The sequence below is a fragment of the Perna viridis genome, chromosome 13, assembly GCF_037379345.1.
Source record: "Perna viridis isolate PV_CMFRI_1.1 ecotype Kerala chromosome 13, ASM3737934v1, whole genome shotgun sequence".
In the NCBI taxonomy this organism is placed as follows: Eukaryota; Metazoa; Mollusca; class Bivalvia; order Mytilida; family Mytilidae; genus Perna; species Perna viridis.
The window spans coordinates 17,823,952-17,851,573 of NC_142457.1; the positions used below are offsets into that span (position 1 = coordinate 17,823,952).

At 33.9% G+C, this 27,622-nt stretch overlaps 3 protein-coding genes across 5 annotated transcripts; all 3 read left to right on the forward strand.

Moving 5' to 3' along the window:
• Positions 1-295: 295 nt before the first annotated feature.
• LOC148599804 (complement C1q-like protein 4) lies at positions 296-2,474 on the forward strand. Of its 2 annotated transcripts, none has more exons than XM_088559158.1 (3): positions 296-410; positions 1,173-1,274; positions 1,956-2,474. In XM_088559158.1, exons 1-3 carry the CDS (start codon positions 311-313, stop codon positions 2,384-2,386), a joined length of 633 nt encoding a protein of 210 aa, XP_088415284.1. In that variant the 5' UTR covers positions 296-310; the 3' UTR covers positions 2,387-2,474. The 2 variants fall into 2 exon arrangements, with proteins under 2 accessions (XP_088415284.1, XP_088415285.1); XM_088559159.1 differs by lacking the exon at positions 296-410 and adding an exon at positions 548-566.
• A 5,054-nt stretch (positions 2,475-7,528) lies between these two features.
• LOC148599805 (complement C1q-like protein 3) lies at positions 7,529-9,935 on the forward strand. The gene is made up of 2 exons (XM_088557772.1): positions 7,529-7,720; positions 9,480-9,935. Exons 1-2 carry the CDS (start codon positions 7,591-7,593, stop codon positions 9,896-9,898), a joined length of 549 nt encoding a protein of 182 aa, XP_088413898.1. The 5' UTR covers positions 7,529-7,590; the 3' UTR covers positions 9,899-9,935.
• A 4,406-nt stretch (positions 9,936-14,341) lies between these two features.
• Positions 14,342-26,458, forward strand: LOC148599806 (uncharacterized). Of its 2 annotated transcripts, XM_088559175.1 has the most exons (4): positions 14,342-14,684; positions 14,776-15,258; positions 23,519-23,617; positions 25,381-26,458. In XM_088559175.1, the coding sequence occupies exons 2-4, from the start codon at positions 14,886-14,888 to the stop codon at positions 25,746-25,748; spliced, it is 840 nt and encodes a 279-aa protein (XP_088415301.1). In that variant the 5' UTR covers positions 14,342-14,684; positions 14,776-14,885; the 3' UTR covers positions 25,749-26,458. The 2 variants fall into 2 exon arrangements, with proteins under 2 accessions (XP_088415301.1, XP_088415300.1); XM_088559174.1 differs by having other exon boundaries at positions 14,342-15,258.
• The last annotated feature ends 1,164 nt before the right edge of the window (positions 26,459-27,622 follow it).

Sequence of the window (27,622 nt, forward strand, 5' to 3'; positions counted from 1 at the left end):
ACTTATTGTAGCCCTCCGCTAGCTACACAGGATGTGAACAAATTCACAAGGCTTGGGCACTTCTCATTACTAATCCGCTGGAGCTATTTCATTTGTACCATACTAGTTTGGATTCATTATAAAAAGAAGCGGGTTATGTAATGAATGTAGCGATATAGGTGGCTTTGAAAAAGGGGATATACCCTCTGCGTATGAAATTGGTAACTTGAAACGACAGTTCAATCATGATCCGGATTGGTTGTACTTAGGAATAGGTATATACATGTGTCACTGTCATAATCTCATTGTACATGTATGACTAATTGAAAGCATGTCGTATCAAATTAAACCTAATAGCTATTGCCAACAAACCTCTATTTGTACGGCTTACTTATTTCAACACAGATCAGCGCAAACACGTAGCTTACTAGGTAAAATATTAGTTCGATAAATTGATTTTAACCATTTGTAAATAGTCTAAGAGATAAAACTGAGGCTTATCTTGATCCCTGTACACGTATGTCTTATTTTGTCGTATATTTAGGAAAGTTGTGGACACTGACGAAATAAATTTATATCTATTTAAAGTATGTGACACTGTTCATATGAATATTTGGGTAATTGATAAATATTAAAATATTAGGATACTTAGGTAAAACGTAAATGTCATAATGTACAAATTTATGGTTACATTTTGTTGCTTATTTCCCCATACCCATAATTGTACGTTTAAGCAGACTGTCACTGATTCTTGGAGTTTCATTGCCTTCTCAACAATCCACCCTTTCCACACTTCCTAGAAAAAACACACAACAAATTCGTACATTCTAGAACTCTAAAGTACTGATCTTAGATTAACCTTAAAGTATTGACGTTATGGGACAACCATTTAATACTATGGTTTATAGCCACAATTTTCATTTTTTTTTATTTCAACATGTCTGTTGATTGTTGATACTTCATTCAAATTTAATCCCCCGACGTTAAAATGTTTGCTCTTCTCCTACAAGAATTTGATAATTAACTTAAAGCCGTCGACTTCTATGGTCTTATGCATACATGTACATGTAGTAGACAAATATCAAGATAAGACATGGTTACACACTGTCCATGTACATAGACACATGATTTTGTGTGTACTATACGCTAGATTTCAAAGATGAATGCCAACATTTTCTCCATTTTTGTGATAGTGGTGCTACACTACGTAACAGGAGCTCAGAGAAGGGTGCTTCTTGAGAGTGACATGGCGCTGCAGATCCAGAAGTTGTCTGAGCGTTTGGGTAACCTTGAAAGTACGTGTGCATTGAAATACATGTGTCTATTGTTCTGTGGTTGAAAAGTTCATTTTTCTAAATGTTTATATATAACCATGTATATATTTATGATCATACATGTGTATGTAATTAGATAAACATGCATGTTTTTGTTGTCAGTTATTTGCAGTGCATTGAATCAATCCGATATTTACCTCCCTTTGCCGTTTTAGATACATTCTGTACGATTAAAATTATTATTAAAATAAGACCTCCTGTTGGCTCCATTCAGTCACTGCATATAAATTGTACTTGTATATACAGAATAACTGCACTCCATTTTTATTTCTGTTCTTTCAGAATCGCAAATCAGATTATGAAAGCATTATGTAAAATGTATATAAAGTTACAACGGAGACAACTAGTAAATGTGCAAAAAAAAAAAAAAAAAAAAAAAAAAAAAAGAAAAAAAGAAAAAAAGAAAAAAAAGAAAAGAAAAAACACAAAAAACTAAATGTAAAACGTCAAAATATACAAAAACTTATCCTATCCATGCACCATAGTAACTGTCTTTGCTTCTGCATATAACATGTATCACAAGATAGTAAGCAAAAACGAACCGACAAATCTATAGCCTATACTTGTGTTCTGGTACATGTACAGATTGTACGTGTGTAAGTAATGCAGCTTTTGAAAGTACACGCATTTCTTTATGTATAGACTGTATTCAACAACGTGGTGTAGCGTTTACTGGAGCCATGTTGAACCATCAACTAAATATTTCCCTTCACGAAGTACTAAAATTCGACAAACTTGTGACCAACGAAGGAAATGGGTTTAATGCCAAAACGGGCGTTTTTCGTGCACCATTTGCAGGTGTGTATGTGTTCGACGTCACTATTGGAATCACTGGAAACTCAGCAACAGATGTAAATATCTTGAAAAATGGCGCCGTTCTTTTACGTGTATACGGCCATTCGTCATCAAATTGGGAGACTGCGACCGGAAGTGTAACCACACATTTAAACCAAAACGATGACGTCTACGCCGCTGTTGCGAGTTACAGTCAGCAGGGTCTTGTCGGTCATGGCCTCACGACTTTCAGTGGATTCATGGTTCAGCCGGATTGCGCTTTGAATCGGGGTGCATGAAATTAATACATGTATGAGGAAAGCATTTGCCTTATGTGTGAGCAAAGCATTTAATAGGTTCCTTTTTAAATAAAATAGATTCCTTTTAGTTCACCATTTTTATCTGAACTTGATTTAGGGTAATTTCATCTGTGGGAGCCGGCAAAGATATCCCAAATATTTGTAATTTTATCGGTCAAACAGTTCCGAGACCGGCAAAGAATGCCTTCTTTAGAATAACCGGAAGCAGGTTTTTTTTTTATGTCCGAGGAGATCCGATTAAATTACATCTGGGTCTTTGAAAGCAAGTGTGTAGCAAGTGTTTTGACCACATTCCAAAGCTTCAGTATATAGAGATGATGCATATTTCTTTGACGATATTAACTTTCTCAATTGGTCAATAATGATAAATTTTTAGACGAATTTATATACATTTAAGAGCGACCTTGGCTCGCTTATTATATTTCTTTTCGACAGTATTTAAAATTATTTTAAAATTACTGAGCTGTAACTCGTAGTAGTCGGTGTACTAATTGAAAGTTTGTGGTGTTTTTTTTACTCTTTAATACACGGAAGACACCTTCTTACATGTAGATGCCAGGGATAGATTTTCTAAGCTCACTGTATCAGAGGAGTGGAACGAAACATGTAGATACACGTACATATATGTAGTACAATGCAGGTTTGCATAATGCCGAGAATTGCCTTTTTTGTAAATCACTAAATTATTAGACCGATAAAAAGCTTATTTCTAGACAACCACGTACATCTGGTATATGATCTGTTAAAATGCAACATTTTTTAAACAATTGAAAAGTCTTTCCATTGAAAACTATCTTTTTGTAATTTACACGTAAAGACATTTGGTTTGATACATGACATGCTACCTTCTTGTTTTTTTTGCAGATGGTAACCTAATCAAATATAATTGTCAATGTTTTCAACATTATTTTTGTTATGGAAACTTGACGATCTTTCATTAGATATGCAACAACCCCTACTTTAGTTGAACTTTAGCATTTTGTACTTATTAACCCCAAATGGGTACTTTTTCTGTATCAAAAAATTGATATTTGAAATGTACACGTTATGACCTTTAATTTGATATGCGAAAACCTAACTATATAAAAAAAGTTAAATTTTGCTCTCATTGACCGCATCCATCTCATTTCGGGGGGACAAACCGTCGATATTTCGGTTGTACGCTTCAAGATCTTCATTTGATATGCAACAACATTACCTTCTAAGAACTTTAATTTTTTTGCGCTTAATGACCCTACTCTTCGAACATGTACTACTTATCGGGGTTGAAACTCTGATTTTGTAAATATACTCATTTAGATCTTCAAAATGATATATCACATGACCCCCTTTGACGAAGTTGAAAAAATGATGCAATATCAAATCTATAAATAGCTATAGGTGAAATATATAAAACTATTGGAAAATACGAAAATTTTAAGTTGTTGTTGTATCGTGTCTTTTTATATTGGTCTTCGGTATTGTGTCAAACAGTACTTGCGCAGATCTTTTTTTCTGTGTACTGATATTTTGTGTGTCTATTGTGGATTTTAAAATACATACCTTCCCTCTGAAAAACTAAAATTTCAATAGATCCAAAACGAGACAAGATATCTTAAATCAGAAAACAGTATGATAATTTACAGAACATATTTGGGCAATTGCAGAGCTCATTTTGAGCACAATGAATATTTAAATATGATGCAATAACAAACTCTAGAACCGGAAGTCGTAGAGATATGAAACTACCACCATATATCTTAGAATTACTTGACCTTGATAAAACTAACAAGGTCATACAATTATGTCAAGGTCACAAACCGGATTGTGCAAAACATTAAAATTCTCAAAACTTTTGAACAGATCGTCTGACAGGTGTAAACTTGGTCTCAACATGTAAGGCTTATCGAGGTCATTTCATACGCTGTATGTATGCACTTATCTCTTATCGTTTTGTTAATATCAAGGCCTGTAGTTTGCAGTGAGAAGGATTTCTAACACTCTATGACCTTTGACCTTGGATGCAAATGAAAGGTCACATAGACCAAAGATCATTGAAGAAGGTCCCATGTTTCTAAAACTTCCGGTTCTCGAAATATAAATTTGAAAAACTGAAGTATGACATTTCAAGGGATATAACTCCTGTATGGTTTAATAATAAAATACATGTTTATATTTATTCAATACGTCTTCTACTTCTATTGTGGTTTTCAAGATATGAGCGATTAAAAGAAATTTTTGTAGAGGACACATAACTCTTAAAGATGATAATAAAATCCTTTGCAGGGTCATTGTCTAATTGAACATGATGACATCTACATGTTCACCAAATATGATAATAATATCCTGAAAAATGAGTTCGGGGGACCGTGTTGACCATGTTGATTAAACGCTAATAAAGGGGAGATGAATTCTACAACAGATAATGAAATTCTCCGTGGGGTTAATCTGTAAAAATCCTAAATTAGATCTATCGATGGTCCAAATTAGGTAATGATATCTTGAGAGATGACGAAACTGGGCTGTGTCAATCTAAATTTTGGAATAGAAAAAACTAGCACTCTGTGACCTTTGACCTTGGATGTAAATGAAAGGTCACATGGCCCAAAGATCATTGATGAAGGTCCCATTTCTCTACAACTTGCGGTTCTTGAAATATAAATTTTTAAAACTTTAGTATGATATTTCAAGGGAAATAACTCCCGTATGGTGTGATAACAAAATACAAATTCATGTTTATTAATTTGGTCGTCTGCTTATGTACATGAAACCGTTTCCAGATTTATTTTATCTATTATGGTTTTCAAGATATGAGAGATTGAAAGAAATTGTGTTAAAGGGACATAACTCTTAAAGATGATAATGAAATCCTTAGCAGGGTCATTTCCTAACTGAACGTGATGACATCTACATGTTCACTAAATATGGTTATGATATCCTGAAAAATGAGTTCGGGGGACCATGTTGAAAAAAAACGCCAATAAAAGGGCAATTACTTCTACAATGGATGATGAAATTCTTCACATGGTTACCTTATAAAAGTCCCTAATGAGTTCTATCGATGGTCCAAATTTGGGAATGATATCTTGAAAGATAAATAGGGGAGAGCATGTCAAAGAAAATTTTGCAAATGACGAAAGAATAAAAAAAGAAAAAAAAGACTACAGGTACATGTATCTTTGTTATTAACAAGTGTGAACTGGTCATATCATTAGCGACTCTAACGCGCAATTATATTTGAGAGTAACGTGAGGAACGAATTATTATTACTCTGGTATCCTGGTTAATGCAAAATAGTGTATCAGATATCAATACAATTTGAAAACATTTTGAGTTGTCGTTCTTTCAATACTGGAAAAATAAGTAATACACGAACATATATGTATCCCTGATCAAACACATGCATTTTAGATTTGGCGTGATTTGTTGGCGTAACTGTCAACTGAATTGAATTAAGATATTTGACAATTCAAAAAGGTCACAAAACGAAAAAAAAACTTTTGCCTTTAAAGGAAATCAAGGAAATTGATTAGCACAGTACTTTGACAAAATAACAGAAAAAAATCTTAGCTGTATACCTTTGAAATAATTTAATCCTGTCTTAGACTATTAAATTTTTGTTTTCACATGTACACGTACATACATGTAACAGTAATGCCAAGCATCAGAATCAAGTGATCTGAATCTAACTAGTCAAGGGGCGAGTCTAGGTGAGGGCGTAATAGGCTTACGCCTCCCCCTTTTTTCATATAAAAAAACAACGACAAAAAACTATCATAATCTGCTAAATAATGAATGTGGCAATTTATCATATTTTCATTTAACATGTCATAATCTGAATTCCTTTTATACCGATTCTCGCAATTTTTGTCGTTCCCTCCGCGGGACTCGAACTCGTACCGCTGTGTTATCTATGGCAACACCGCCTGCACTTAGTCCAGCGCCCTAGACCACTCGGCCAGATAAAAATATAGCTTTATTAGGATTAATCTAGGGCTGTAACTTAGTACACGATGTATGGTAGTACGGGACAGTTCATCTAGGTGTTATTATGTAGGATAGAGGATCAAATTAATGATGCATGTCACAACAAATCAATATTACACAACGTCTCAGAATGTGACGACTCTATTCTCTACACTGTTCCATCGGATCAAATTGATACAGGGAAGATAACGTAAACTTAAAGAAGGGTCTGAAAAATTCCCAACGATGTTAGAACTGTCAAGTTTGCGAAGCAAATTTTTGTCGTTCCCTCCGCGGGACTCGAACTATAAAAATATAGCTTTCGCTGGCCGGGTCATTCCTCCTCGTAGGATTAATCTAGGGCTGTAACTTAGTACACGATGTATATTTTTATAGCCTAGCTGGCCGAGTGGTCTAGGGCGCTGGACCTTGTGCAGACGGCGTTGCCATAGATGTCACAGCGGTACGAGTTCGAGTCCCGCGGAGGGAACAACCAAAAATTTGCATGCAAATTTGACAATTCTAACATCGTTGGGAATTTTTCAGACCTTTATATATACTAAGTATATGAATTCGTCCTAGAGTCAATTCATCATACAAGACTCGGTGATAGTAGTTCTAACACTTGTCCGTCCTGTGCGTCATTAAATAAATAAACACGTCATTTGTGCGATTTAAAATTTATCATTCTTTAAAGCATGTGTAAAACTAGACTACAGTACGTCCAGTTTTATTGTTTCAAGGTATTTTTGAGTTGGTCGCTATATCTTCAATTTATTCATTGACTATTTCAAAATTTGAGATTACACTTGCAAAACGATTCATTATGAATGCTTATACAACATGTATATGAATTCATAATTGTTCCAGAGTCCAAATTTGACCCGATTAATGAGCTCGATCTTAACTTAAGGAGGTGGGGGGGGGAGGGGGGGGGGCTTAATTCAGGCTTTCAATAACATTACTCAATTTTGAAAAAAAATACGGCAAATTAACCAACTTTTCCAACAAAAAAAGGGGTCAACCACCATGCTCCTGATCCTTGATCCACCATTATACTTCCAGTTGCTTTTATGGGTGTTTAAAAAGGGTTTCCTGGTAACATGACTTTAAAATCAAGGATGTCCTCCTCGTTCACATGTACATGATTGTTCTTATCTTATTTACATGTAATTTCAAATCACATATACATTGTACGTGAATGATTAGTACAATAATTGTGTAAATATCGTAGCGAGATGAAATTTGGATTGTTTCTTGTTCTTGTTTTGCCCCTTTGCGCAGGGCGATTATTGAGAAGAATGCTGGCGGATGACGATGTACATGCGCAAATCCAGAAACTTACCGATCGACTGAATAATTTGGAAGGTATTATTTCTTAACAAGTTAATGTACATGTATCGTACATGGCATTTTCTTTCCTCACTTTTACCCCCCCCCAAAGTTGAGGAAGGATTTTGTCATTTGTCATAGTCATAAAATGATGAATACATGTAGTTACACTGTACATGTATGTAATGGGATGTCGCAACTGCCTTGTTTGTACATACAAATTATATTAAATTTATATTCACAATTTTTTTTCAATATATAGCGTATGCACATTCTTTTATATATTAATCGTCTAAATAAAAGTCAACAATCACTCTTACGGGGTGATGGATTGTTAATCGGTAAAAACGATGCAAAACATAACAATAAATTGAATAAACGTCTAAATATGTTTAATGATATCCTTCGGTACAAACCTAAGAAAAAGAACAAAAGGGTTCCTTTTGTGCTTACTTACCATCCAGCCTTTAGGAAACTCTCGCAGCTACTGCATTCGCATTGGGAAGACATTCAAAAACATGCCGGTCCTGGCATTCAGTAGACCTAGGAGTCTAAGAGATGCCCTAGTAAGAGCAGAGATTTCATCTCAGCCCAAACAAATTCAACGGGCCAGTGTCGACAATGTGGAGATAAAAGATGTAAGACCTGTACCCAGACACTACACACCAAAACGTTTAAAAGATACTGCACTGGAAAGGAATTTGCCATTTTTTGCGACGTGACTTGCAAAACCAAAAATTCCATATACCTTCTCCCGTGCCGATGTGGTATGCAGTACGTTGGCCAAACGGAACAACCTTTCAACAGGGGCATGAATGGTCATCGCAGTGACTACCAATGTAAACCACACCTCCCTCTAAGTCGCCATCTTAGATCTGCCGGACACACCCAGGAGGATCTCCACAAAATTGTTGTTACGATCATAGAACATAATAAAAACTGGTCAAAATGTAAAAGAGTGTCTCGGGAAAGCTTTTGGATGAAAACAATTACAAACAACTTCTCCAGATGGAATAAACGAGAAAAAATAATTATTCTAGGTCTTGGTCTAAGGCTTGTACAGCACTACATGCTATACATTAATACGCCGTACTACTATATTTTGACTTTTCTTAATTGTTTTCCACAGTTATTTTATTTCTTAATTTTGATAAAAACACCTCCTTTGTTATTTTCATTCAGATTCCTTATCATTTGCTTATGTGTACCTTTCATAAAGGTACAATCACCCACAGCGTACTTGATTCAGCTTCTGAATCTATGTTTTTGATCTTGAACTTTATTAGTTTTATGCTGAAAAAGGATATGGGTTAACCGAAATATTCAGTGTAAACCAGTAAATGCTTAGTCATACTGTTCTAAATACGCATAGAGTGCTTCATTTCAACATCGTTTGTGAACTTAAAAATAGTCTTATGTAATTGTGATTTTCTCAATTACACTTCCAGTACAATGTATTATTCAGTCATGATTGTTTCCGCCTTTTAGCGGAATTCCGCTATTTCAAATCCGGATTTTACCGTTATGAATCTTTTTTTTTATTGTTTATTGTTTATTTATTTTCGATTTTTCCAATTGGCGCTTTGTTTGTAGACCTCGTAAAATCATGTCTGGTTATTATACATTATGTTGAAAGAAACACATAAGCACATATGCACATCCATATATACTCAAAGTACTTTGTCACGTTGTGTAATTTACACTTGCTTCCCTCTATGTGCAAGTTACTTATAACCCTTTTGTTTTATAAAAAAAGAGAGACTACATAATACAATCCGTACCAAATGTCTTTCAGACTGTATCCATGAACGGGGTGTAGCATTCACGGCAGCAATGTCAAATCACCAATATGGTATCACTCTACACGAAACGCTCAAATTTGACCAAGTAGTCACCAACGAGGGAAACGGGTTCAAAGGCAGTACTGGAATCTTTGTCGCGCCTTATTCTGGTATTTACGTCTTTGACGCAACAGTTGGTATCACTGGAACAACTGACATTTACGTTAAGAAAAATGGTGCCAACATTCTTCGTGTCTACGGCCATGCTGACTCGAACTGGGAAACTGCGACCGGAAGTGTGACTTCTCACCTGAATCAAGGTGATCAAGTCTATGTCATAGTGGCAAACTATAACGGACACGGATTGGTTGGTCATGGTCTTACCACTTTCAGTGGTTTTATGTCACAACCAGACTGTGTTTTGTCAAGCTAAGAGGAAGTGAAAATGGAGATATTAAAATTTGAACTTGCTTTGTTTTCCTATTTGACTAATTTCATACAAACTTTACTGCCTTACGTAAAGAGTCGGTTTCCCACGTAAGAATTGCTTTTTATAACAGTCAGGCAGAGACGATTCATGTCAAAATCATTACCAAATTCGACTTTATAACTTATTCAGAAGCAATGATTGTTACAGACCACAACCAGTCCCAATTTGTCAGTTGTTGGTTGCATTTTTTAGATTGTGAATGGAAAAGAGACTCTGCTGGAGTTACAGTTCTTTGCCTGATTAATTTAATTGAAAGATGAATATATGGTTTTCTTAAAATTGTAGATTTGTATATGGAAAGTACTTTTACTACGTAAAGATATATGACACATGTACATGTAAGCCGAAAAACATCGGTTGTTCGGTGGTGTTTCCTGCACATTAAATCGCCTTTGACTTACTTTGGATTTTGCAATGTTCGACGTTTATACAGATTGGTACCATTTTCTTGGGTACTTTTTTTCAGAAATTATACAACTTATTTTTTTTTCCTTATACAAATTGAGAATTGTTTGGTAATACGTATTTAAACATTATATATTTATCATATATTTAGATTAAAATATAACTTTTTGTATATGCACTATAAGTTTTCGTTTAAACCCTATATATCATCTACCTATATCGCGTACCCTTTAACATACCACTAGACCTATATCGCATACCCTATATCACACCTCTTGACCTATATCGCACCTCTAGACCTATATCGCATACCCTATATTACACCTCTTGACCTATATCGCACCTCTAGACCTATATCGCATACCCTATATCACACCTCTAGACCTACATGTATATCGCATACCTTATATTGCACCCCTTCAAAGACTATATATGAAGTATGGTTAAAATATACGATATAATGAATATGACATGTTCAAATCTTTTATCACATGCTGTATCAACCCTTGACCTACATGTATATCACCCCGCTGGCTGATGGCCCTTGGGGTGATAGAGGAGTCTCGGGTTGATACAGCACGTGATACAGATTTTGACATGTACTATTCAGTATATATACAATGTATCTCTGTATTGTTCGTATTCATTATTTCCTTATGAAAAAGTATAAAAGACTGATCAACTAATTGTCTTCACGAATACTAATTGATCTGGAAATATATATATTCGGTTTGCTTGTTGACTTTGATATTATATTTTGTTTTCTACTTACATGTATTTAGAAAAAAAAATGCTTTCAGTCAAATAAGTCAAATACAGAGCAAAATGATGGCGCGTTTTTTTGTAATTTGTACAGACTCAGATGATGTCTATACGAGTCAATGCTTTTCCGAAACCGGAGATCTGCAAGAATCCAACCCATAATAACTTTAAGTGTACATGTATATGTTTGTAAAAATCAGGAAAAATAGGAAAAATCAGAAACATGCATGTCAAAACCCCATCGATCTGACAATAAAATATCAGTCATGGATGCATTCTCTATTTGAAAAGACCATTATTTGATCCCTGCATCATTGGATTTGGTCAAAAAATTTTCAATAGAATCTTAAAAAGATTAGGTTTTTGACAGAGTCATCTGCCCTTGAAATGTTCATTTTCAGTGCATTTCAATAAAATTGTAACTCAATGGTCTAGCATGACATTGAAAATCGTGTCTGTTATCCTTGATTCTGATGATGCAAGTAGTCAAATTACACAATCGAAATGATTTGTTTTTTCATGCATGTACCATATTTCACCTACTGCCTGTTTCTTACAGGGACTGACACTAAAAATGTTTCAGTTTTTGCTTGAAAATAAGAAATAACATATCCTAACAAAAGATTCATATGAGCCTGAATCCTTCACCTGGTTAATTTTCGCCTTTGTATGGCAATAACTGTGATAAGGGGTTATCTGACAACTTTGACCCAATATAGAAACCTTAAGTAGGCTTTATAAGAATCATTTAATTAATTGAAACTTTTTTATGTCTATTATAGTTTTCAGAATTCTGGCTTAAAACTGCAACAAACCTAATTTTTCGCTTTTTGAAGGGCAGTAGCTCTAACAAGGCGGCGTCGTACAACTTGGACCAATGGCGAACTTCGTAGGTCTTGTTATAACGATTAATTATTGTACATGTAGCTAATAAGAAATCCATAGTGTCTCAACAACTTGGACCCAATTTAGACTCTTGTAGAATTCTTCAGCTGTAGGTTACAGACCACCAATTCAACCAATGAGCATTTGGAACGTAACCAAAAATAGCCCTACGCAGAAATTACCCCTGTTCCTCATAGTGCTGTGAAAAAAGTTCTCATCTTATTTAAAAAAAAAATAAACAGTTTCTGAAAGGAAAAACATTTCTGTACATTTTATAGGTGCATTTTGCTTCTTGTGATGTGAACCCTAATCTCCATAATCATTTCTAAATATACCTCTATCTTGTGAAAAGGGGATTTCCCATGCTATTTATAGACCCTTCACTTCCGGTGACCAGTACTGCACTGCAAGTCTGCTAACCTCACAAGCCATTCTGAGGATTGTGGTTGGTTTGTTGGGGTTTAATGTCCGAGCAGCAATATTTCAGCTATATTCAGACGATGAACATGAAATTGATGATAAAATAAACATGAGATAATGATGAAATGAAAAATGGATGGGACACAAGGACAATAGGGTCGACAAATTTTGATTGCCACTGGAAATAGTGAGAGGTGGGTAGGGTCGGGCAATTTAGCCTCCTGCGGCGGAGTCCTATGGTACCTACTCCGGGAGAATACCACAGTAGGGTTCTTTAACGTGCGAGGAACGTGGCATCTTTCCCAACATGGTGCACCACTATGGTTTGCGGTCAGGTTTTCCGTATTATTGCCTGACAACCCCAGCATGTAACACGCCAGGGGTACCCCATCCCACCACCTGGGGCACACATCCCAGTTGCTCTGTGGGCAGAGCGTCCTAGCCCCCGGCTATGGTTCTGATCACTATTTAGTCGCCTTTTACGACAAGCCTAGCGCTGCTGCAGGCCTATTCTTTTAACACCCGGACCTGCACGGGTACTGAGGATTGTGAGCTGATATATGTAGAATCATGCTGGTATATAGTCCTCTGCAGGTTAAAATTAAGGTAAAGTCAAGAAAAGCCATTTAATATTGTGAAATTAGCATAGAAGCCTATGGGAAGTGGAATTAGTGGTTTCTAGCCTGTATAGACGGACGGTCCTGTTAATTGTTCAATAAAGTCTGCATCTTTTATAGTTTTTGAGATATATGTAGAAAGTGGTGACTTGTCCCTGTGGTCTAAAAATAGCAACGACGGCTTTGTTTTGTGCTTGAACTTAATAATCGATGAATTACAATGACTAGACAATGTAATACACAATAAGGTATAAAAGGGGGAGGGTAACTCCAATATTTTTTTTCTTCAAATAAAGACTATGATTAATTAGTTTTATAACAATTGTAATGATAAAACTTGTGATGGAATTATCCATTGCAATATAATTTCTGCATTTTTATTAAAATTTAAATCATTATTTTCATATAATTATATAGAAGTGAGGAGTTCTATGAATATTTCAAAAGTGGACATCTGGCTACAAATGTTTTTCGTCTTCAATTCCCCTGTTGCATTACGTGTAATTACACAATCTATTTTCTAATTTCAATTGGGAATACCTGTCTCTTCCTATATTTAATGTGTGTGAACTTATTCGAGATTGCACATGTAAATGTAATCTCGACACGAGCTGAAATAAAATTAATCATCATAAAATGGACAACCTTGCCGGACACCATACGCAAAACTTTACAAATTATCGTGTCATTTTTATTGCAAGGTATGTTAATGGCAATATGCTTAAATGAAAAATTAGCTTTGTCAGGCCAAGCTACATGTAGGTACGGATGTAACCAAACATTACATAAATCCACATTAATTTTGTAAAGTTTAAACTGACAACATACATATACTTGCTTTATCATAAAGCTTTCGGTGTAAGTGTAATTTTGTTACAAATGTAAAATAAAATAAATAACAATAAATAACAATAAATAAACCAAAAATCAAATAAAAATAAATCAAAGACAATATTTTAAATGACATTCATCTGTCTGTATATTAAAGACAAATGATCGTTCATTTATTAATTGCTCTCCTTGTACACAAACATGTACAATGTACATTTTTCAAAATAAGCTAGTAAAATCCGGAAAAAGTACATTAAAAAAGGGGTTGTTTACCATTTTTTTCCAAGTCGGTGACATCATTTTTTCCCTTTTTTATGTTGTTTATCCACTATCTTTATTAATTGACGTATTTGGAAGACAAACAACAAATTAATTAATTAAAAACGTATATCCACACAATGTAGATATAACGACAGGTAGACGAAAAAAAAAATATTGGATACGTGCCTTGGAGCGATATGGACATAAAACATATGACTGAAAGAAATATTTGGCAAATATATATAGTGTTACATAGACAAGTGTATTGTTCACCTTTGACAAATAATTGTACGGACTTATGAAAATACACGACAGTTGCATGCAGTCTTTTACCGTGTACATTATTCCATGAATTGACTAGAATATTCTGGTTTTATTCAACGACTATATTTAGTACCGTGAACCTGTAACTTAATCTGGAATTGTGTCTTGATAGTTTACAGGTACATCTTTTCAGTATGATTTGTTTATGTGTGATCGGATGCATTTACAGTGTGCAGTGAAGCACTGGAGGCTGTTATAAATGAAATTCATTCATTGATAGCAAGGTAGTGACTATTGTGTGAAATATTGTGGATAAAGCAACAGTCACACTATCATTCGAAAAAAAATAACAGGGATCTGTATTTCTAATTTCAGAATTGTGATCTATCATTGAGTATAGTTCTTTATCTGGTTAAAATAAAAACAGCAGAACAGAACAGAGCAGAAAAATAAGATACTAGAGGACATAGTAAATTATTTTAAACATGACTGAGATGCAGAATAAAACAGGAACTAAAACGGAACTAAATCGGAGGATTTCCTCGGCATCCGAATCGGGTCTTACACACTCCCCGTCGTCATGGAGTCTTACTTCAACTTCACCGTTACTTCGTCCCCGTAAACGTTCAGTAACGGTGTCGTCCGTCCCAACAAATCCAGAAGATCTGTTAAACAAGAGGGATGCAAAAGGAAGGACACCACTATTTCTAGCCGTAAAGGATGGCGATCAACACGAGGCGAAGCGTCTTCTTGAAATTGGTTCCAATATCAATTTGACTGACAATTATAACCTCACGCCATTGCATGCGGCAGTCGAGAAACTCAACGCTGACATAGTGGAGTTGCTACTTGATTATGGTCAGTATTTCTGTTTTTAAGTGCAAGTTTTAAAATTTGTAAGAATCAGGCAAAATGGGTAAAATCAGAAATTTGCATATCAAAAACCCAACGATCGTACAAAATAGTTTCACACAAGGTTGCTTCCGTTATTTGAAAAGACCATTATTTGATCTCTAGCACCTGCATCATTTGATTTTCTCAGAATTTTTTTTCAATAGAATGTCAGAAAAATGAGGTTTTTGACATAATTATCTACCTTGAAATATTCATTTTCAGTGCATTTCAATGAAATTATAACTCAGTTATCCAAAATAATATGGAAAATCTTGTCTATTGACTTTTTTCTGGGTCAATTTTTTTTACCTTTTGCAAAAATAACTTGTAATTGTTTCAAGGACCAAGAACAAATAATTTCTTCCACCATCTATTGAAAACAATTGTTTTTGTCATCGCACTACATTTTTTTCATATTTTAAATAAAGCAACAATTTATTTGTTAATTGTTATTTTTAAAAAAAACAAATGTTTTTTTTCTCTCTCCAATGACAAGGCAACTTATTTTTTTTTTCCGCATTTACCATAAACAAACCTTTTTTTCCAAAACAATCCATAGCGCCCCTACCGCCATCCAACCCCCAAAGAAAATCAAATGGTTGCTGCCTTAGTCAATATTGACCTTCAAAATTCTTTTTTTTTCATACCATGTTTCATCCACTACCTGATTTTTAAACAGACTACTGCGTATGGAGTGTTCATATCACAACTCATACGTATGCCAGAGCTTGTCGAAACTACGCAGACTTTGTGTATCGCGCTAGAACTCTAACAAATAGGCTTCTGGAACATGGTTATGTTGCTACAAGATTGAAGTCATCAGTACAGAAGTTTTATGGTCGCCATCATGAACTCGTGGATCTTTATGGTGTATCCATCTGCACCATGAAAACTGATTAATTCAATGGGTCATAGTTTTGTCTACCCCGGACTTGACTTTTGATGAGCAACTCGGCGGGTGTTTCTAGAAAAGCAGAGGACGCTTACCCTACCGTTGCACTTCGTCCATGCTCCCAGTATTTAGTGGAGTCCGAGTTGCTCATTTGTTTTTGTTACTTTGTATGTCTGAGTTTAGTTACTTTATGTTCTTTGTTGAGTATATCTGTTTTCCATGTCTAGTCTTTGTCCCTGAATTACATTCTTTTGATTACCGCTATAACCTTGGTTCCCTTGATTTCTCTTACATGTACACTTAATACTCACAAATATTGAATTCTATTTACTCTATTTAGAGTATCATTTACTGACCTATATACACTGGGAATATGATTTGAAGGTCATGTACATGTGTGCAATTATGAATCCACCTTTTGCTTTCAGGTAGGATAATAAACATTTTTTTTTTACAATTATTGGTTTTTCCTTAAACTCATTGTTCACTTAAAATACATTTTTTTTTGTATTTTATGCAATTAATTATGATTATTTGTATCAGTTTCTTTTTTTAACGCTTACATTTTTTTCTGATTGGTTGATTTTGGTTTTACGGCTGTGCGGGGTCAAAGGTCTTGTAAGAATACATTATAATATATGTATTTTTATACTGATATTGATGGTGATACTTTAATAAACAATCCATCCTATGGCAGATATTTCATACTGCTTGATCATTCAAACAATCTTACTATATTGTTCATCTGTCCGACAAACTGAGTCGTACTTTTAAGTAGCCCTCCAGCTAAGGATCATGCAAAATGTGATTCATGGGTAAAAAAGCCTACATATTTTTATTTTTGATATTTTGTTTGAAATGTCATAGTAAACAGAAATTAACATGTGGTTTTTCATATAACCCGTGCTCTTCGGAGATAAAAATTATATAGAATGCACTGTAGATTTAAACATTAAGGGAGATAACTCTGTCAATGGCACTCAAATACAATGGAATCTACTGGATTTTCAAAGAGGATTATCTCCTAAGAGCAGGCAGATTTGAATGAATATTTACACATTCCATAGTATAGACACATAAAACAACTTAATTACAAAAATAAAAATATGTAGCCTTTTTTGGGGGAATATCGCATTTTTCAGATTTGCATGATTCTTACAAAGACAGCTACTTAATATGATGCATTGTATATGTAGATTTACATGTATATATCACAAGTGACAGTCACAGGAGCAACGCCTCGCAGATACATTTGTATATTTTGTAAGCATGTCATCCCATTTGGATCAATTATTCAGATTTACACTACATGCATATCTCAATATGCCGTGCCCTTGACGGAGAAGCAACTGCTCCCAACTGTCTTGTCTTTGGTATCACTTTGCCAGGGATCGGAGCTTAATTTACGACCCCTTCACCTATGACAAACACAAAACTACGAAACCATCGAGATGGTGTGCCTGCACCATTGATTGGTCCTGATTTTGTGCAATACAAATATTAAATAGTTGCTGTGTTAGCAACGTGACAGGATAAATGAGAGATATTATACATAGGAGACAAAATTCCGTTCAAAACACACAATGTATACACCAATATGCATTTATATGCTTAACTATAGACATGCATATAAGTGTTTGGTGGTAAAATAAAAATGCAGGTCTTTGGTTGACTCATTATTTCAGTATTTTGATTTGATTTTATTCAGCATGCTAAATGAAACTTGTTCTTGCCAATGATTGCTGACATTTTTGCTTCGATAATATTTATGTTGGTTTTATGATATATGTACATGTATATTCACACGAGAAGGCGTATATGGAAGAACAAGGCAGTTTGTGACACTCGGTGTGTGTTTCTAGAAAAGCAGAGGACGCCTTTCCTACCGGTGCACATGGTCCATGCTCTCAGTATTTAGGTTTTTAGTGGAGTCCGAGTTGCTCATTTACTTTTGTTATTTTGTATGTATTATTTTGGTTATTTTATCTTCTGTGTGGTGTTTGTCTGTTTTCCATGTCTGGTCTTTGTCCCTGGATTACATTCTTTTGATTTCCTCTAGAATCTTGGTTATTTTGATTACTCTTAATTTTCAGATATTTTTCATCGACTTAAGATTACAAACTCATGTTTATTAAACACTTAATGTGTTTTGTAATTTATTTTATTGGTAAGAATTATGTAAATTACATAAAAACCTACAACATTTGAAATAAAGGAAACTAACTCTTTGATCAGTTCATAATTTAGTTGAATTGTTTTGGAATTTTGAACATAATTATAGTCTCAGACTGAGTCATCCAATTTTGAAAGAGAAAAAATCCTGTTCTTCCTGACTTTATCAATACATTGGAACACGAATTGGTGGGATAATTCAACCATATAACATCTGCATGCCTGATTTGTACATGGGACAATATTTAAATACAATACGTTATCGTGAATGTTAGGTCGTTCAATTTGAATACCAGTGACGTTTACTTTCTGAATCACGGACCCCCTTTTATTGATTATTTTGGGGTTAAATTCGTGTTAAATTTGGGGAATAAATGAGCAAATAATTGCCTACATACACCCCTTTCAAAATCTTGATCTGCTACTATGATTAGAAAAACTGCAGCTGAAAGTCATTGTTATTCATACAATATAATCACCGAACAAAAAACTATGTTTTTGACAACTGTATGACTTCGTTGTCAGGTAATTTATTGACATGAACATGTTTTAGTAACAATTAAATTGACAGCTTTCGATGATAAGGAAGACATTAGCGGGAGTTGCTGTCAACCAATAGATTGAAGAATTCTGTAAAAAAAAACAAGGTATTAAAAGGAAATCTAATATTAACAAATGTTTTGCATTGTCAGTTAGTTATTCTTAAGCAGTTAGTTTCGTATATTTTTTACAAGGTCAAAGAGAAAATTGTAGATTGAACAACATATCGACCCAAATGAGAAAAATGACTATCAAATGGTGCAGATATGAAATTTTGAACTAAACGAAATGCATGTAACTATCGATCAAATAGGAAAAATGACTGCCTAAGGGTGTAAATGTGACATTCTTAATTTAAAATTGAGAAAACAATGTGATTTATGCATTCCGCGTATTAATGTAGTGGTTCCCAATGGGTATACAATATGGTATACGAAAGAGGGGTCTGTGGAATACAAGTTTGGGTGGGTTGTATCCTTTTGAAAAAAAAATGTTTCAATTTTGGGAAAAAAATATTTTTCCATTCACAAATAAATAAGGATTCTATTTTTTTTCCTATCAGTTAACAAGACAGACTTTCAAATAAAAATATTGTTTTCGGTTGCTGCAGAATGTAAACAAAAAACTTCTGCGCTACCTCGAAAAAAAAATTCTTACACATCACATCCTCTTAGTCAGGATAAAAATGATTGGTGCCTAATAAAGAGCAAGTAGAGAGATTTGATTTCGAAATAAAAACAAGCAACAACTATACTTAAACAGTGGGAAACAACAAAAGATACTTAGTTAGAACGAAGTCTCCCGTGTTTTGTAGTGTTCTTAATATAGTAGTACTAAACGGTTGTCTTTTGATAAAATATCTGAGTCTGTACATGTCTGTATAATAGGATATGTAAGTCTCGTCATGTGACCCCGTGATTTCACGAGATTGGGTCCTCGTCTACCATTAAAAGGCACAGAGACTTGTCATTTAGAGAGCGTTGAGTTAAGTGTTGAGGGCAAAACATCTTTTAGTATAAAAAATACCGATAAAAATAATAAATTTCTATTTCTACATGATAAAAGTATTACGAAAAACATAAAATAGAAGATTTTGCATTGTTATACCGCGTTTCGAGTACCCGGGAGTAAACAATAAAATGTAGATCGGTCCTCGGTTTTCAATACGTTCTACGTCGTAAATTCCGGTAAAGACAATGAAACCAGAACGAGACTTACATACCCTATTAACATAAGGGACTTTCTAATATACACTCCTTGGTAATATATCGCTCCTTTTTAATCATCCGTTACACCATATGTTTTTTTTTTCAAAACTGATACCGAGGGAAATTATAACATGCATTTGTTTCATAAATATAAGGAACTGTATTTGACGTCATGTCTTTGCTCAATAATGTTGTCTTGTCCACTGGATTCCGCGCATAAATCTGGCTATCCAAATTCAATTCGCGATAACAATTTATTAAACGCATCTTAGATAATTACCATGTGTCTTAGTTGCATACAAACACGATGCAGACTCAGATTTAAGGCTTTGTTTGAAGACTAAATAGCTTTTCCGACACAAAACCATTAACACTGGCAAAATAAGAGAAGCAATGGTGGACAGATACCGCATTAGGTAGATAAATGGCAACAATCCTTTCAAAATTGCGTCGAACCGGAAATTGGAACGTCAAGACGATTTAGTATTAACACTGAAAGCTACGTATTGAAATTGACAAGCCATGTTGACTGACATAATAAAACATGTTGTTTTAATTAGACAGCTATTGGAACAGTCCTGTCGTTGGATATTGTCACAAAAGTGCAATTAATTTCCAATTGGTAATTAATCGATTCTATTTGACACATTTTCGGGAAACGAACTTGACTATTTATATGGTATCAGTTAGGAACTTAACCTAGAATTACAATGTAAATCTGGTAGTCAGAATTGGGACGTTTAAGAACAGATAGTTGAAAATCTGTCTGCATTTATGAAGATAACCAGTCACTTTAAACATAACGAGGTAACAACCATTGTGGATTTTTTTACTCTGGTCTGTTCTGGATATTTTTTTAAAACCAGATACTCATTTTTTTTCTCCCAATTTCATCCTGCCTTTTTTGTTTTTCCATATTGTTCATACTGTATGTTTTTAACTGCACATCAATGTCCTGCCTTTTTATTTCAAATTTGAACCTAGCCCCCACAAAAATCAAATCGCATACGAAAAGAGACATAATTATGACCCACATGTAGTAATGACCGGGTGCTGCTTATGTGTGGATCTGTCACGCAGCAACAATAATATTAGCAAATATGGAGTATTGTATTGTTTAGAAAGAAAAAAAGAAATACAAAAAAAAAGAAAAAAAAAAGAAAGACAAAAAAAAAAAAATCAGAAAAAAAGATTTAATATCCATAAAATTTCAAATAAATAAACCCAAATTCGTACGCCGTAAATTTTTTAGCTTGAGGGAAAAAAATATTCCATTCAACAAAAAATCACTGCCCATCACTTTTACAATGCTAGATGCCTACATCATGTAACAAGCATTGTTTCATCAAATCAGGGAACAGTAACCTTAAGGCTAAATTGTGTCATTTAACTCAAAATGCGCTGCACTGGTTTTTACAAAAGAAACAAAAATGCTAACTATGGCAAAAACTTAGAATGTTTTTCACACCATTCAGAAATGTCACTTTAAATGATAAGTGTCGACAATCTATTTGAAGGAAAACTTTGGTAAATGAGCTGTATACTTGTGTGATTTAGTGGCTTTTGTTATAAATACATACACTAAATCGTCTTAATTGTTTTTGCACGTGCTGAATTGTACATTGTACCATTGTGCTTCGTTCTTGTTTAAAATCACAAATGCTTAATGGTTGGAAACAGTCAGCGATATCAACGTTCAGCTTAAGTGTTCTTTGAGAATTAGTCTATTCAGTGGCGGATCCAGAGCTTTAGGTAAGGGGAGCCCCAAAAACATTTCTTGACAGGATCATCGGTGAGGATCAAGAAATCATACTAAATAACTAATTTGCTGGATTACAAAGAATTATACTTCTTTCTGAGTGTTTTTCATGGTTAAACACACTAAGGGGGGGATGATGCGCCCCAACCCTGCACCCGCCACTGCTATTTGTGTCTTGCTTGTTGTTTCTCAATATTATGCAAATTCGCCATGAATTCAACTCTTGTACAGCTGGAAGTGAGGATAATTTGTTTGTTTGCCATGCTAAGTCAAGTTATTACCTTGACTCCCGAACGGAAGTTTTTGTAAGAAGTTAGCACTTTTGAAAATTGAAAGTCTTATTATAGTCACTGCATTGCATTGCTTATTCTAGTTTTAAATTTAAATGTGTCATATACATCTAATACCGGTAGTTACCAGTATTAGCGATATCACATTTTTTTTACCACGAAAGTTCCGTTCCCTTTGTTTACAAATATAGCGTCCGGAGAACCCTTTCCCGATATGAATTTTACGGGCACCGTACAATGTAAAGCGTATTACAGGTCACTAAAACACTTGTAACTAATACCATAGAATGTACGAATAACAACAGTTTTCTCGTGGTAATAAACTGCTGTGTTACCCTCTTAGATATATGTCATCCCTATGGGTAGCCGAGGGTGACAAAGGTAATTTCAATGGGTAGCAAAACTGTCTTATACTATATATTTTATCATATTTATTTTTTTCATATGAAACACCAACAATCAGTTGTGCATGTTCATCTTTCGTCTTTGTTTTCTTCATTCATATTGTTTTATATATGTAAATGATCACACCCTATTTTGTGACCTTTATTCAAAGTACCAGTGTTGGACTTTTTTCCTGCTCACAAACAGCAATGTCAATATGATGATATATTATTTTTTTTAGTTTGTTTTTGTTAATAGTTTTTTAATCTGACTGTTACTGTAAGTATTTTAAGGGCGGAATCAAAAAGAACAAAACAAAATCAAGAATTCAGTTTATGCACTTGAAAATATCAATAATGACATAAACTCTCATTTGGACACTTTCTTTTCCTGGTCCAACCTGAATTATTTTTTTTTAATTTGACTATACAATTAGAAACGTTTGGGTACAGATTCATAGTAAATTTGGCATCATTACTACAATAAATGACTGCTCACTTGCTCACTGTTGAATAACATCAATTGGTCGATGTCGTATCGGCTACTTCAAACGCATAACTGGCTAAGATTAAACTGGTACCTAAAATTTACCGGAACAAGTTGAGCACTCCACGAGAGGATAATAGACACACACACACAAAACAAACAAACAAATTTAAACAAAAACAACAAAAAAAAACAACAAAAGAACAAAAAAAAAAAAACCCCAAAAATTAAAATAAACAAACAAAAAAACAAACAAAAACAAACAAAAACAAAAAAACAAAAAACAAACAAAAAACAAAAAACCCTCTGAGGTAGTTGATTGAATAGACTTATATTACCCTTAGATTGAACCAATCTAAATTCAGCAAAGTTACTTGAAGTAAAATAATATTTAATAGTTTTATTGCCAAAAAATAGAAAATCGGAAGTTAATGTGACCTGCTTTGTTCATATCGCATAAGATAGACATTGTAAATATTTTTTTTATTTTCAGGGGCAGAAATTGATGCTAAAAATATTCTTGGTCAAACCCCGTTGATGAGAGCTGTATTGTACGATGATATTGATATTGTGAAAGTTCTCCACGACGCAGGTACTTATAAACCTCCATTTTTCATCAATGTGTGGTATAAAACTTGAACTGAACTAAGGGTCAAATAGAGTGCTTATGTCTGCCTTAACTCTGAGAATGAGTTTGTAAACGTATAGACTGGAACGCTTTGGTAAGCAAGTTCCTTAAGTTGGCGTTACATACAATTCAAAGTTAAACCAACTTTTTTAAGGACAATTTAATTTTTTTCTTTAAAAAAAACGAAAATATGTTTTTCCACAATAATCCATAGCTTCCCATCCCAGAAAATCAAATAGTTGCATCCTACAAATTTGTGAATTGAAACTGATTTTTAACGGTTTTTTTCATAGTATGAACTTATCAGATGCTTCTCAGTTCATAAAATATCAGTTGCTTAATGCATGTGTCGGTTTTTTTTTAATTACTGACCTGAAGACGCTTACCCTACCGGTGCACCTGGTCCATGCTCCCAGTTTTTAGTAGAGTCCGAGTTGCTCATTTACTTTTGTTACTTTATATATAAGATTTTAGTTACTTTATGTTCTTTGTTGTGTATGTCTGTTTCCCATGTCTGTTCTTTGCCCCTGGATTGCGCTCTTTTGATTACCGCTATAATCTTGGTTCCCTTGATTACTCTTTTACAATATATGACAAATACAATAAAATTGTTTTAACCAACCAACGCACAAAACATCTTTATATCAGATATATATATCTTGAATTATCACATATCTACACCCACCAAAATTAAATTACAATGTATGATGTGCTAGTCTCCATTTGATTAACAACTTCGAACACTTCTTAATTTAATTTTCAAAACTTACGCGTGCTAAAAATCGCTACTAATGTTCAACTAAGAGACTTTAAAATCTTTTTCTCCTTAAAATAGAAAAAAAAAGGTTTTACTTTCTATAAATAATAAAATTCATGCACATAATTCTTTTTAGATATTGAAACAACAGATCTTCATTCCCCTTTTCTAATCAATTTTAAGTAATATTCATTCCAATCTGTCTGCTCTCAAGAGATAATCCACATTAAAAATCTAACAATTTCTATTGTATTTTAGAGTCATTTACAAAATTGTCTCCCTTATTTATGAATTCTAAAGTACATTTTATATGATTTTTATCTCCTAAGAGCAAGGGTTATATAAAAGGCCACATATTAATTTCTGTTTACTAAAACAGTTTGAACAAAATAACAAAAAATAAAATATTCAGGTTTTCCCGCCATGAATCACATTTTGCATGATTCTTATCTGGAGTGCTACTTACATACAGTCATACATGAACTCTATTGTCATTCTATGTTATAAATGGATTTTTGAAAGTTATGAATCCTCAATAGTGACGAATTCATGTGCACTACACATGTAACAACATAAGACTTGTTCAGTGCATAACTAATGGCCTAAATACACTGTATGATGATACCAAACTCGGCCTTCATCGTTATACGACATCACTCTTCAGGGTTAATATTTAATTATTGACCCTGTGAAAAGTTCATAACTGACACACGTAAAATACAAAAATACCCCAAAAGTTATAATTCCTTTACTTTCGACTGTATTGTTTTCAGTTTTTATTTTCTTTTGCTGTACGATATCTTTCAATTTTCTGTTTTCTTCAATGTGTTTTATCCTTGCAGTTTTTGCTTAAGAAGTACAATATTGCTGTCCAAAAACAACTGAACAAAGGACATGGATTTTTTTTTGCAAATTGATGCGTTATGCGATTTGTAAAATATGAATCACTGTTTTCTTCCATATATTTCAGGGGCAGATCTAAATGCAAAAGACTGTACTGGGAAATCGGCTCTAATGATTGGCCTACAGGAAGGCCGAGTGGAATGCTGTACATATCTTATCAAACACAAATGTGAATTAAATAACATTGACAAACTAGGTCAATCGTCCTTGTACATTGCTATCAGATGCTGCAAAAATCCGTCTTCAGTTTTGGTGCGCAAACTCTTGAAAGCAGGATATGACGTCAAGAGAGACAATTCAATATGGCTAAAAATGTCAGAATTGAACAGATACACTTTCAAACGGAAGAGTTTTCTTGATAAGGTTAAAGACAAGATTGTGCGAAAAAAGAACAACAAGAGTGAAGGCGAAGACGAACAGACAACTGACTTGTAATTCATAGAACCAACGTTAATTAATTTGCAGTGAAAATTGTATATTCATTGTTTTGTTAATTATCATTTTTCACTTTCACTTTCATTAATTTATTCAAAGGAACCTTCGCACAAGCTTAAGGGAAATGATATTTTCTTTGAACGTGAGTGTTTGATAATGGTAATAAGCCTTACTGTATGTATTTGCGGGTACCATAACGATCATACACGAATGATTTACACAAGCCAAGAACAGAACTATAAAAGATATCAATTTGCTTGAAGTTACTTTTGGTCTTCTTTATATGCGAACCCAAATTCGTTCTATTCTGTGGTGCATGCTCCTGGCTTTTTTCATAAAGATAAGATACAAATTATTAATTTTGAAGTCTTATGAATGATTCTTTATTTGCACATCATGACTTACATGTTCTGCGACAAGAAATGCACGAAGTGGTTAAATAATGAAAAACGTTAAGAATAAAGCAACATTGTTATCTGAACTTTAGGACTTCCCCTTTTTATGTTGCAGTGTATTGATTAAAAATTGTGCATTGAAATAATATTTATAAACGTAATAATCAATTATCGTGCGGGCTAACTCTCGACATTTTATTGGGATTAATGTGGAGGGAAATCAGGATTTCATTCACAAAATATTTTTATATATTTTGTTCCGTCATTGCTCCATTATTTAGATTTATTGGTGGCAAGGGAAAAGTTGCATGAAAAAAAAAAGGAGTAGGGAAGGTGAACGTTATTTTAACCCACTCTAAATCTGCCAATTGCCCGTTTTATGTTACAAATTGCCTCTCCACCATTCGCACTTCTACATCAAAGCAAATCAAAACAAAATATTGTTGTTTACTACTTGGAATTTTCCGTATATACATGTATGCATACCGAAAATGTATGGCTTTCTAGGATTTACTAATGCCTACTTATTTCTGGTTTCAAACCTTTCATTACGACGAACGTTGGCGAAGTTTAAAACCAATCAAACTCAAAAGGGCACAGAAATAGCTTTTCATCACGAATTGTGATTATGTAGGGAGAAGTGTCAGACTTATTTTTCAGTGGTTCCTTGTAGGTTTCTGTGAAATCGATTTTCTAATTACTGATCCTATAACCACGGGTTACATTGTAAGTGCATCTCTGTCATGTTTTTGCATAAAGTACTAATCACATATAAAAATGTACGTGAAATGTTAGTATTTATAAGAATCAGGCAAAATTGAAAAGAACCAGAAACATGCATGTCAAAACCCCACAGATTTGATAATATAATTTCACTCAATAATGCTTTCTCCATTTGAAATTACCATTATTTGATCTTTACACTACTGAACTTGTCTAGAAAATTTCAAAATATGATGGAAAAATAAGATTTTGACAGAATTATCTGCCCTCAAAATGTACAAAAAAATGATATTGAAAATCTTGTCTTTTTTCCTTGATCCCTGATGTTCCAAATAGTCAAATTAAACTTTCAAAATGGTGTTTTTTACCGTGTTTCACCCACAGCCTGATTCTTACAGAGACAAACATTTAACAGCTTTGGACCCACTGTTGCATATTATACATGTACATTCAAATTCATTTGTTTTAAAACCGTGTCGTTCAGTAATTTTGCCGTTTTTTACAGTAAAAGTTGCGTGTAAAAAAAATTGTCCTCACAATATCATTGCCCTGTGACATTGAAGTTTAACATATTTTATTACGTAAACAAAACAATGCTGGGTCGAAGGGGTTTGAAATTACAACATTTATATATATAATATATACTAGTAGACTTTTTCAGGAAATCACCCCTAAATCATGTAATCAGTACTACTCGGCCGTTCTCGTCACATATGCACAATCCGTAAGCTCTAGTTCTATAATCAGAAATTGGAG

Coding starts and splice junctions, on each gene's coding strand:
- LOC148599806 (XM_088559174.1), top strand. CDS start 14,886: ATGACTGAGATGCAGAATAAAACAGGAACTAAAACGGAACTAAATCGG. Junction 15,259..23,518: donor GGAGTTGCTACTTGATTATG/GTCAGTATTTCT, acceptor TTTTATTTTCAG/GGGCAGAAATTGATGCTAAA. Junction 23,618..25,380: donor GAAAGTTCTCCACGACGCAG/GTACTTATAAAC, acceptor CATATATTTCAG/GGGCAGATCTAAATGCAAAA.
- LOC148599804 (XM_088559158.1), top strand. CDS start 311: ATGTCGTATCAAATTAAACCTAATAGCTATTGCCAACAAACCTCTATT. Junction 411..1,172: donor GCAAACACGTAGCTTACTAG/GTAAAATATTAG, acceptor TTTTTGTGATAG/TGGTGCTACACTACGTAACA. Junction 1,275..1,955: donor GCGTTTGGGTAACCTTGAAA/GTACGTGTGCAT, acceptor CTTTATGTATAG/ACTGTATTCAACAACGTGGT.
- LOC148599805 (XM_088557772.1), top strand. CDS start 7,591: ATGAAATTTGGATTGTTTCTTGTTCTTGTTTTGCCCCTTTGCGCAGGG. Junction 7,721..9,479: donor TCGACTGAATAATTTGGAAG/GTATTATTTCTT, acceptor AATGTCTTTCAG/ACTGTATCCATGAACGGGGT.